The 13246-nt window shown below is 40.1% G+C and overlaps 1 protein-coding gene across 1 annotated transcript; it reads right to left on the reverse strand.

Annotated features, from left to right (window-relative positions):
- Positions 1-1743: 1743 nt before the first annotated feature.
- On the reverse strand, positions 1744-3103 carry LOC121693233 (heat shock cognate 71 kDa protein-like). The gene is made up of 2 exons (XM_042072536.1): positions 2380-3103; positions 1744-2340 (listed from the first exon to the last, which is right to left on the reverse strand). The coding sequence occupies exons 1-2, from the start codon at positions 3016-3018 to the stop codon at positions 1771-1773; spliced, it is 1209 nt and encodes a 402-aa protein (XP_041928470.1). The 5' UTR covers positions 3019-3103; the 3' UTR covers positions 1744-1770.
- Positions 3104-13246: the final 10143 nt, after the last annotated feature.

Raw genomic sequence — 13246 nt, forward strand, 5'->3', positions numbered from 1 at the left:
CTTTTTACCCCCCCCCCCCCCCCCCCATTAATGCACAAATAGGCTGACACCAGACATAATTTCACTGCATTTCTTACTTTTCTCCTAGAAAACTGTTCAGTTCATGCTGTGTTTTGGCTTCTGCTGTGTGTCCACTAGGGGTAGCACTGCACTCATGTAATGTAAACAGACCACAATATTATTTGGGACATATTCTGGGAAAGATGATAGAGAGACCACTGGTTTTGGTTTAGAGGTGAACAAAATAGCAACACAAAATGTATTCTCCATTAAAATGGCATATTTGTGTGAAAGATGGAAAGCATATAAACCAGGAATTATACAACAATTGGGTTCTATGGAACTATTTATTTGTTTCTGATTGGCCGAGAGACGTTCCATGAGTTGGAATATCCCTGGACATTTCAACTCAGACTTTGCACAGCTAATAATAAATCACTCCGCGATACAATGCGAAGATTTGACACAATGTTCTCATCCCAGCTCTCCACTATTTCAAGCAATGGGTCCCTATCTTTTACTGTCTATGGTTACTCCTTAGCAAACCATAACGAAACAGTGCTTCACCACATCTGTGGATTAAGCCACACAGTCAACTCAATGTAAGTAAGATAAACGAGGATGCTAATTGTTCTCAGCATCGCCAGCATTGTGTATAATATGATTGTCACTTGGAGGAGACTTGTAGATAACTAACGGTAGCATAGTTAGCTAACCGCTGCTAACCTGCTAGCATCGTCACGTCAGGCTGTGCACAGTAGTGTAACATTTATTCACCATAAATTAATAAAGTTGAGTGGTTCTGCAATGTAGACTATGTTTCCGTTTTTTTGCAGTACCATGTCCCTTACATGACATGGCCCATCCTTGTAACATGCATGCAGCAAACCTAGATATGAATGTGATTTCAGCCCGACTTTCAACATTTCTTTCAAGAAGACACGTAAACCACAAAGACCCGTAATGAGGGATCTGGAATGTTGGTTACCTAGCAACCAAGACGCTGAAAAGGGAACTATTTTTTGGTGCGAAAGAACGATGTCGAAATTAAACATTTTTAAACAATAACGGGATGTTTTCAGATTATTTAGTTTGTGGTAGAATTCTTGTATAAAAGCAATATAGCACTCGTGATCGTGGGATTGGTCATGGATATTCCCACGGCTGTTGTTGCCTGCGCCACTCGGCCTCCGGCCTCGTGGCTACGGCCGAACAACACCCGTGGGAATATCCATGACCAACCCCACTCTCACTCGTGCTATATTGCTTAAATGTGCAGATATCCTGTTTAATCTTGCAGGAATAATCAAAAAAGCGCTGAAGACGTTGCTACCATTTCCCACCTTGAGGCCGGGTTTGGCACTGTTTAAGAGATCGTTACCTTCACTGTTCATACATAACTGGAGCTAGTTCTTTTCAAGTAATGCATGCACAACACATATGGAACATGGAACCCCCCCCCGCTGGTCCGTGGAAAAAAAATAGGAATCAAACCGGTCCATGGTACATAAAAGGTTGGGGACCCCTGCTCTAAGCGATGCTGTGTAACGTCACTTCTGTTGACTTTTAAACAAAACAGAGAGCTAGCTCGCTACACCCCCCCCCCCCCATTCAGGACACAGACAGCTAGCGGTTGGTTAAGTTATGTTTGCAGTAAGTGACATAAAATGTTTTAGCCTAAAAAACAAAAAACGTGTAGCAATCTATAAGGTTATTTAGAGGCGCATAATAAACACTGTTTGTGAAACATACTGTAGGTGTAAACTGCGTTTATGTGCATTTGACCTCCAACAGCCCTGAATACTCCTGAATCCTTGTCTCTCTCCAGACATTATTATTCTTCCCCTGGTTCAACCTGCCTTTGTCATTTGCGATGGTTATGTTGATCTTTCTGCCAGTGGTTTTGACCTTTGCTGAAACATATCCAATTCCATTAGCCTCAATGTCAAAGGTGATCTCAATCTGGGGGACACCGCGTGGGGCCGGGGGAATCCCTGTTAGCACAAACATGTCCAGCAGGTTGTTGTCCTTGGTCTTGGCACTTTCTCCTTCATACACCTGGATCAGGACCTCAGACTGGTTGTCTGAGTAGGTGGTGAAGGTCTTGGTCCGTTTGGATGGCATATGGGTGCTGCGGGTGATGAGGGTGGTCATAACTCCTCCAGCCACCTTAATGCCCAAGGAACATGGGAGCACATCCACCAGCACTATGTCCTGGATGTTCTTAGACGTGTCTCCGCTGACAATGGCAGCCTGCACTGCAGTGCCGTAGGCCACTGCTTCATCAGGATTGATGCTCCTGACCAGGTCCTTTCCACTGAAGAAATCCTGCAGCAGCTTCTGGATTTTAGGGATTCTGGAGGAACCTCCCACCAAGACGATGTCATGGATCTGTGACTTGTCCAACTTGGCATCTCTCAGGGCTTTTTCTACAGGATCAAGTGTTCTCCTGAACAGGTCAGCGTTCATCTCCTCAAATTGATCTCTGGTGATGGAGCTGTAGAAATCAATGCCTTCATAAAGACAGTCGATTTCAATTCTGGCGTGGGAGCTGGTAGACAGTGTTCTCTTGGTCATCTCACATGCTGTGCGCAGCCTTATCAGTGCCCTCTTGTTCTGGCTGAGGTCTTTCTGAAATTTCCTCTCACACTCCCTCACGAAATGATCCACCATGCGATGATCAAAGTCTGCCCCACCCAGGTGAGCGTCTCCAGCTGTGCCTAATACTTGATAAAGACCATCTTTAATGGTAAGGATGGAAACATTACAAGTGCCAGCGCCCAGGTCAAAGATGAGGACGTTGCATTCAGCAGTCTTGGGATTATTCAGCCCATAAGCAATGGCTGCAGCTGTGGACCGGTTGACGATCCTTGGCACTTTCAGTCCAGCCAGCAACGCAGCGTCCCTGATGGCCTGGCGCTGGGAGTAACTGTAGTGGGCAGGAACAGAGATGAAGGCATTGGCTACTTTCTGTCCCAGATAGGCCTCAGCAATCTCCTTCATCTTGGCCAGGATCATGGAGGAGATCTCTTCCGGGTCAAATGTTTTTGTCTCACCTCTGTACTTCACTTGAACTTTGGGCTTTCTTCCATCACAAATGACGTCAAATGGCCAATGTTTTCTACCAGACTGCACGTCGTATAAAATATGATTTGTATATATGGTAGGCTATACAATAGATTGAAAATGCAATGGCAGTTTGGTGTCCTGGTCAGCTAAATCAAATAGTCCTGACTGGGAAAAAAAGATTACATCTGAATGTATCTAACAGAATTTTACGTAATTTTGACACACAATGTGTAAATGAGACAGCATTTGTGTATTTTTTGAGCAAAGCACAGTGCAAACGTCTTTTTGCCGTTTTGCTGCTTGGCCACTCTTGTGCGTGCCGCGGTCGAAATTGAAGTCCCATGCGCCCCACTTCCATCAAACATTGCGACTATGTGTCAATGAACGAACATAGGCGTACAGTGTAGTCTGGTGCTTGATCTAAAAATCAGTATCTTACACCCTCTAAAAAGCATTACTCCATTGACCAAGAAAAACCTGGTCTATAGCGGAAAGCACATGTAAAGCAATGTGGTGAAGAGGCACTGTCACAAGATGTAAGCAGCCCTAACAACAAGTCCAAGGCAACTCATTTTCAGGATGAATAAGATATCCGCAGGATTTTTATTCAGTCATTCAAACATTATTTGGGTACGTTTATAAAATGTACCAGAATGATGAGAAAATATTTGAAAAACATACAAAAGACAAGAGATGTGTTCCCAAGTCATCTTACAGGGTTCTGATACATTTGAGTAACTGTATTATGACAATGTGACATAACAACACATCTTGATGTACACATGAGCAGTGTACTGTACATCTTCCAGTCAGTCATGCCATGTTTTATATCCAACAAACTGGACAGGCTGCTGAATCGGCCAAAGCGTGATACTCCTCTCTCTGCCCAGCTGTCCTCAAACCGACAGGCCGGCCTTATTTTGAAAGAAATAACCAAGTGTGTTCCACATGGTCCATGTGCTCTGTTATATCGTAAGCCATTTTTTAGTTAATTTAATTTAAAAAAAAAAATATATAGATAGATAGATAGATAGATAGATAGATAACCAGTTGGCTTTACCCTATAACAAAGTAACAATAGGATACAAAGTGTCTTTTTTTCCTTTTTCTTTTAAACAGTTTCAGTGTACACCTCATACATCATCTTATAGGCTATGCAAGAGGACCAAAAAAGACCCTTAACACGAGAAAAAGTCCTGACCTGTCACTCTAATGATTGAGACTGTTTGCAGTTGAAGTTACACTGAGCTCAACATGCCAACATGCCAACTGTCTGAACTGTATGTGTTGTAGTTTGAGGGCACTTCCTGTATCTCACAGGCCTGCGCCTAACCAACACAGAAAATAGTTCATTGATCCGTTTTACATTATGAACTGTTTATATGCTATGCCCTTTCATGAAACATTCTATGTGTAATTTTGAGCAATTATGTTTTTGTTTATTTCTTCTTTTTTATCAGTATTGATTGATTTTTTATTAACTTTAAAGTTAAAACACAATGCACAAATTACAGCATGGACAAGATAGACAAGAACACATATGGAAAAAAAAAAGGCTATGTCATCTTTCAATGGTTCTGATGATGGTCCTGTGCATAAGACCCGCCAGAAGATCTACATTGCACATACAGTATGTACATCAATGTACTGTCACTGTAATGGCATAATACACAAATACTCAAATGCATCTGAACCCTGATCAAATATTTACATTTTTCAATCTTAGCCAGCATTTCCCATTGTTGCAACAGATGCCGCCTTACACAGTGAATGTCAAGCTGAAATCCTCTTATTTCGCCTTTAAATTATTTTCTTTCCTCTTTATATTGTTATCTAGAAACAATCTGTTTGAAGTGATTTGCAAACACTTTTGATTTATTTATTTGATTGTGTATTGTATAACAGGCAAAACATTATACTTCTGTCGCTTTCTGGTGGACAAAGTTCTGCTCTCCGCTTTTCTCTTCTTGTAAGCTCTTCTTCGGACAACGTTTGTGGTTTTCTGTTGTTCAGCACCATCAGCCTGCAGTCTTTCATCTTGTGTGTGAACGCTGCATCCAGTGTAGTGAAGAGGGGAAGAGAGGGGGTGTCAGTTAATTTGACAAAACCTATTTTCTAACCACCTAGAAGAGCTCCTAAGAACTGAGTGAGTGGTATAACATTTGTGATTTCTTTTGTTTTCTGACTGAAACACAGAAACAAGTTCCAGTTTCTTGTGGCAAACTAGGTCACATTTCTATGCCACACTCAAATCACAAGACTGTAGTACCCACAATATGCAAAACATCTCATGTCCTGGAACAACCACAAGCACGTAAAAACAGCCATCTTTAAGTCTGCAGACTGTGGGGTATTTCATTGAAAAAGTGGAGGGGGTTACTTACAACCAGCCCTGCTCCAGGGCTCGACTCGTATGGTTGCTCAGTTGCCTTGGGCTACAAAATTGTTACAAGTGGCCACCATATTTGATTGGCTTTGGCAACCAAAACCTGGTTGACAAGCTGGCAACCACTCTTAACTTTAACATTGAGCCCTGGCAGGTGGAAATCCAGAATGTAAGAGCAAGGGATCATACAGAAGGTTAAGTAATGTGATTAAGGCATCACAGACTACCATCCTGTATGGTGTCCAGAGGGCCCCCACGTTTCCAACAGTTCCCCTTTGACCTAGCCTGGGAAAAACCCAGATGTTTCAACCGGGCTACCTTTGACCAGCCTTTTAAATGACAGTGCCACTGGTAATGAAGTTATTTAGGTCAAAGGGGAACTTTTGGAAAGGGTGGGTACTGCTTGTAGGACCCAGGACAATAATGATTCAGATTATTATGACCGCCGCGCAGCGAAGCGGCGGTCATATAGGTTTAGTCAGATTTTTTTTTTTCTTTCTTTTTTTTTCTTTTTCGCATGCCCAAATTTCCGTCAATGATTCCCGGGACACTGAAAGACCGGGGTACACGAAACTTGGTGGACATGTAACCCCACATGGATAGCATGGAACCATCGTTTTTCGTTTTGATCTGTAGCCCCCCCGCTGAATTGGACCCCCCGAAAGGAGGGTAGGGCAGACACAGTTTTCTGTGAATATCTCGAAAACCGTAGGGTTTAGGAGGACCATTTTTTTTTTGTATGTTGATCTCAAGGGGCCATGTCAACCCATTCCATAACCACTCATTTCATGTATAGCGCCACCTAGTTCAACACAAAAAAGTAAAAATGAGGTGGTGTAATTGAAGGTATCTGTGACCTAACATAGTCAAAACTGCACAAAATTGGAAGTGTAGGATCATTATGACACCCTCTGTATGCACGCCAAGTTTTGTGGAATTCCGTTCATGGGGGGCCACACAATAAATTAATTTGTTATTATACACCAACTGGCCTGTAGGTGGCCGGAGACAGTTTTCTGTGAATATCTCGAGAACCGTAGGGCCTAGGATGTCCACCTTTTTTGTATGTTGGTCTTAAGGGGGCATGTCAACCCATCCCATTACCACTTATTTCATGTATAGCACCACCTAGTTAAAAATTAAAAAGCAAAAAATTAGGTGTTTTCATCACAATATCTCTGGCTGACAAGGTCAAAACTGCACGAAATTAAAAGTGTAGGATCATTATGACACCCTCCACAAGTTTTGTGTACTTTCGGTCAATGGGGGCCCTACAATAAAATAACTTATGTGTACATTTAGTGACGTACACCAACAAGGATTCCCGGGACACTGAAAGACCGGGGTACACAAAACTTGGTGGGCATGTACCCCCACATGGATAGCATGGAACCGTCATTTTTCGTTTTGATCTGCAGCCCCCCCCGCTGGACTGGACCCCCCGAAAGGAGGGTAGGGCAGACACAGTTCTCTGTGGGCAGACACAGTTCTCTTTTATGGTATGTTGGTCTCAAGGGCCCACATCAACCTGGCTCATAATCACTCATTTGTGATTTGCACACACCCCCCCCGGTAAAAAATGAAAATGCAATATTATTCTGCTTTAATCGCCCCTATCTTCAGTTAAGATGTTCAGAACTGCACCAAATTGTATGTGTATGATTGACCTGGCATTCTCTGGGGGTCTGGGGGTATGCCAAGTTTCGTAGAATTTCATCCATGGGGGGGTCTAAAAAAATTAGGTTATGTGTACATTTAGTGACTGTACACTCATTGGCCTGTAAATGGCGGTGCACACATATAAACATGCACACACACAGGCACCCACATACTATCGGTATTAGAACGGCCGATACATAATTACAAATTCAGTAGGATCAAAAGAAAGCCAAAATAAATATTCATCATCATCATCATCATGGCTGCATTTTCAGTATTGGCGATAAGTAGTCGTTTGTCCACTAGATGGCGCATCGTTGCAGTGAGACGTAATTTTGTTGGAAGTTAAAAGTGGGTTGGGGAAAAACAATGGACACTTCCTACAAGGACTGTAATTTACCGCAGCGAACATCTAATAAGGACAGGACGATGTTCACATGAAGTGTAATTCCCATTTCTTCTTGAAGCCGAAATAAATCTGAGGATGTTTATCGGACATGCTTGGTTTTTACTGCAGGTACGTTAATCTTGTGATATCAATAAGGACCTAGGTAATGTTACCGTTAGCGTTGGTTGAGTGATGGAGGCCCATTTGATTGATTGCATTTGTAGAAAACTATAAATGCGGTTATACCAAGCAAATTGATAGCAGCACTGTTTGTATCTTTCGACTGTCATTTATTGCACGTGCTACAAAATCATTCTGTGCAATGGAAGATGTACCAACGTTACACCGGTCTGATACAGTTTTGCCTATACATGCGTGAGACTGAGACGCCTGTTTATTTTGTTTTAAGTGCGTGCAGGGTGTGAGAGGGGAATCGATGTGCTTTGATTCCAGCTTGGTAGTTGTAGTCTGTGAAATTAAAAAGCACGTGTGTGTGAAGTATCCAAACAATGACACCTTCATTTCATTATGGCTGCTTTTAGCAACACCTTAAGCTACTGTGTAGTGGGTCCCATTTAGAAGTGGCTACTTCATTCGCGCTTTCCTTGACTCATGGAGCTGCGTGAATGTTATTACAACTTTTCGCCACGATATGGCAGTTTAAGTCCGCTTGATACTGTAAGTCGTAAGCCATTGGTTTCCAAAGGAGATTTTATTTGTGTCGCCAGCATAGCCTATTGACAATTTATGTTGTAAATAGGCCTACCTTATAATCCTACCTGTAGCTTAGGGAAGCTAACAGCTTTCTATTAGGATCTAGTTTGTTAGTTACAGTTTTGTCATAACTCCCTAATGCATTTTTGCATTTAGAATAGCCAGAGCGTGTATATCTCAATCTGAAAATTAAACAATATCGGGTGCCTATGGACTAGGCTGGGTGAACCCAGCCTGATCTGCCCGCTATTTATTTTTTGATTTCTTAAAAGATTGAGCTTGGTCTGATGAAAGCCAGACTAGCCATGGACCTCAGTTACACAATGCAAGGGAACATGAATCAGCCTATATTTGCACGAACAATAACGGACAAAAGCTCTTCAACTTTGGCCCGTTAAAATGTGTATGAACAGTCTAGCGACGCATTTCATCAAGGCCCATTTGGACATGTCAGTTATTTGCACCACTGGTTAGATGTAAAACAGCATTTCGTTTCAGACTACTGTTACTTAATTTGTGCATTAACAATAACGTTTCAGACTACTGTTACTTAATTTGTGCATTGACAATAAAGTATTACATGAACTAAAGATGACTAAAATCTTATGTAGAAGAAGAAACATTCACAAAAAATCCATCCATCCAAAAATGACCTTTGTTTTTGATAGCTGTTGAAAACGGCATGGAACTGACAGAGATGTTTTTGTTTATAAATACATAAAAATAAATAAATAAATAAATAAATAACATTATGCTGATACCTTTTGCTTTTCCCAAATACAATGTAGCCTACAGGTGTAAGTGACCTTTCATCAATCCAGTTGCAATGGATGAACTGTGATGAACTGCCCTACTTGTGATTGTTTAGAGATTTTAAAGGTTTTATAACAATGCTACATCTTCTTTGGCTATTCTACAATCTATTCACCTTTTCAGCACCAGTAGGCTACTTTCTGTGCAGCCGCACACACACACTCAGGCATGCCAAACAAGCATACACAAAAGTTTCAAGAGTGGGGGATGGAGTAAAATATGGAGACAAATTGAAGTGTGATTTATTTTCGCGGAACGGATGTACAGGACTGAGCGGCGGTCATATTTTGTACCGCTATGCGGTACATCTAGTTTTGATTCCATCTATGTTTTGACTTTTTTATATGTAGCCTAGCTGGTAGACCCGCTGGTTAGTTTTCCAGCATAGCAACCATTCATGCGGGACTACTAGTAAGAGTTTGAAATAAATACTTATTTAACAGCTTCAACTATCCAAACGAGATAACATTTTTTTTTTAATTAACTTAATATTTAACATGTTGTTAACAGTAGAATAAGCGGGATAATGGACTTCACTCCATTAGATTATCCGAAAAATAATCTCCGCTGCGCGTCGTGGCTGCATTACAACCTCAAACGTGCGTTTATTTTCGGATAATCTAATGGAGTGTCGTCCATTATCCCTTACATGCATCAGCTTTAAGCATAGCTTTATGTTTCCCTTTAAATATTTTTTTTATTATTTTGTTTCTATGACTTTATCATGTAAGTAGTTTGAGTTTGCTCGTCCCTTCTTTTTGAGTGATTAAACATTTGCTTTTAAGTTCTACAAATGACCAGCTTCACACTGTGTCAGTTGTTTTTTGGTTGCCATTAGTCTAAGATTTTACGGTATCCATTTACAGCCCATAGGCTGAAAACATGCAAATATGTTAAAAACACGTCATTTGAATATTAAACCAATATAAACTATTTCACCTTCATAATACACTATTATTAATCAATAGATTTGGTTTATTCTTGGTATTTACACCTTTACATTCAGGATCTTGTATTATTAAAGTGAAATTGGTGGACGGATATATCAACGGCGTGAGCAGCAGGATATAGGCCTACAGGAGTTCATGTTTCAAGAATGTGGAACTGAAGTCAACGAACACCATATATCGTCATTCCCCTTGACTTTTACTGGCTTAAAACTCTAATAATAATTATAATAATAATAATAACAATAAAAATATATGTTTTATTTATATAGTGCTTTTAACACACCAATACACAAGTAGAAATGAGTACAGGGCATACTTGACAATTGACAAAAAAAAGACTATAAAATGAGTAGACAGCATAATTGACAATGGACAAAAAGGGGCAGCCGTGGCCTACTGGTTAGCGCTTCGGACCTGTTACCGGAGGGTTACCGGTTTGAACCCCGACCAGTAGGCACGTAACCCCTCACTGCTACCCGAGCGCCGCTGTTGTTGCAGGCAGCTCACTGCGCCGGGATTAGTGTGTGCTTCACTTCACTGTGTGTTGAGTGTGTTTCACTAATTCACGGATTGGGATAAATGCAGAGACCAAATTTCCCTCACGGGATCAAAAGAGTAAAAAATACTATAAAATGAGTACACAGCATAATTGACAATTGGCAAAAAAAGACTATAAAATGAGTAGACAGCATAATTGGCAGTTGACAAAAAAAGACTATATAACATGAGTAGACAGCATAATTGACAACTGACCAAAAAAAGACTATAAAATGAGTACACAGCATAATTAATGGACAAAAACAAGACTATAAAATGAGTAGACGGCATAATTGACAATTGACAAAAAAGACTATAAAATGAGTACAGAGCATTATTGACAATTGACCAAAAAAGACCATAAAATGAGTACACAGCATAATTGACAATGGACAAAAAAAGACTATAAAATGAGTAGACAGCATAATTGAAAAGGACAGCATCACAGAAAACCAGTAAACAAAGCACTGCACAAGTACACACCAGTAACAATGACTACTAAGTAACATAACTGACAAGAGCAGAGTGCAGCATACTTATTCCTTACATGGCTACAAGTTCAGGGGTGATAGTAGAAAAAAAATCCTGAGCCTGAACTTTTTCTTTGGGAGGTAAGCTAAGCCAAGATATGCCCTGATCAGCATAATTGTCAAGCGGGATCCAGGGGTGTACTGCCCTACTAAGGCAAAAGACCTTAAATAACTTTAAAGTTATCTTAATGTCCTGACAATTGAGTTATAGGTATACTATTGTAATTTTCACATTTTGTAGTGTATACCTGTATTAATCTATCTACAAAAAAACTCAAATTTGACCTTTGACCCTTTTTGGAAGTTACTGTATTCTGCCTTAGTATTGCCCACAAAATGACAATCGGTCATACCAAGGCAAAATACCTTAACTTCTATTTTATAGCACATTGTTATGATAACAATGATAACTTTCACATAACCCTATTGGACTCACTATGATAAAATGGCTTCACATTTTTCGACATCATATGAAAATTATAGTTTTTTCATTTTTTTCTGTATTTCATACTCATACTAGTACCACACAGACAGTCACATTGATTCACACACTCTCTCTGACAGATGTCAGAATTAATGAGAGTGTTTTGATGTTTTAACATATATAAAGCATATTGTTCTGTTTGGATATGAGTCACTAATTTAGACTCATTGGCTTGTTTATTTCGATAACCAGTAGCCTAGAACAGCAAAAATATTTCGGAATCATCCCATTGTAGCATCTTAATGTTTAAAGCCAGTCTGCTGAAAAGTTTCATTGAAAACATAGGAATTCATATTTCTTGGGATTTTACTTGCAGTATTGCATTATTATCATGAAATTAAGAATACTAGGAATAATAGGATATTAGGAATTTTGATGATGTGTGCAGGTCTTTTCGAAAATTATGAATAAATACTGTTACATTTTCCTGGATATAATGGAAACTAAAACAAAGTTCTCCCACACAAATTAGGTAAGATTAGGATGTGATTGGCTGCCTTTATTTGGTCATTTTATATTAGGCTACTGCAATTTAAAGCTGCTTGCTTTGCGACTAGCTTTAATTTCCCCACTAACCCACAGCTACACTAAACTTTAGGATTGCATAGATAGAATTGACAGCCTGTAACAACCTGGGAGTTTTGACTAGCCGGTGGCAAGTTCTGCTGTCTGCTGTTGCGGTCGGTTGTTTGGTATGGATTTTAACCAGGGTTCAACAAAAGGTAGGCTTTAAATTACTACATTCCTGGTGTGTGTGGGAGGTGTGATGTTGCGTCTCCAACAAACTTGCGTAGTTTTCAGTCAGTGACTATCATTTGCAGGCGAGAGCTAGCCTATGAGAAACATGTCAACTGAAATTTTTTTTTCAGTTGACATGTAGCCTTGTATTTATGAAGGTATATTTGGTGCAAAAGTGGCGAGCACATTTAACTGCAGATTTTGCATGCGCAGACTAAAGTCATAAATGTGTAACAGTAAAGTTGAAGTTGTACATATTTTTTTTTATATCTTGTTAACACAAAATGGGGGCTACGGGTTCACAAATACTTGTTACAGGTACACAAATCCTATCATGTGAGTAGGGTTGCAAAGGGGCAACAAATCCGGAAATTTACCGGAAACTTTCCATGGGAGCAATTATTAACTGGGTAAATTCCCGTAATAATTTTGGTAATTCCTACTGTTTCATATACAGACATTTTGTTTCGTAATAAGCAATATGATTTCTTTGTTCATATTTTCGCTTAGCTTAGCATACAAAGCTAGCTACCATGCTAGCAGGAATCCCATTATCTGCCTATGGTTTACTAGCGTGCTAAGATAGCAACACAGAAACCACTAAACTGCCCAAGATACACCATGCCACTCAACAACAAAATCCAATTGGTTGGAACATTGACTGACTATCAGTTTGTTCAGTCAGGGTACGTTCAGACTAAGCGTCTTTTTCTGACAAAAGAAGTTGTGCATACCGCTTTTTCAGTTTGAAAAAAAAGCTGCCATCATATTGTTCCAAGAAGCAGCCGGAAGAGTCTTTTTGCGATAGACAAAGTGACTAACGTTACATGTGGGTTCAAAATGTTGCAGAAGAGAAAACTTACGTTGGCTATTGCTTTTGGTATGTTATGGTAAAGTTGGGAAGTCATGTCAAACAATTCCCTATGCTCAGACACTAAAATGAGTGGTGTTCTGTCACCTTCTCCATTTTTTACTTGG

The sequence above is a fragment of the Alosa sapidissima genome, chromosome 2 (genome assembly GCF_018492685.1).
Source record: "Alosa sapidissima isolate fAloSap1 chromosome 2, fAloSap1.pri, whole genome shotgun sequence".
Classification (NCBI taxonomy): Eukaryota; Metazoa; Chordata; class Actinopteri; order Clupeiformes; family Clupeidae; genus Alosa; species Alosa sapidissima.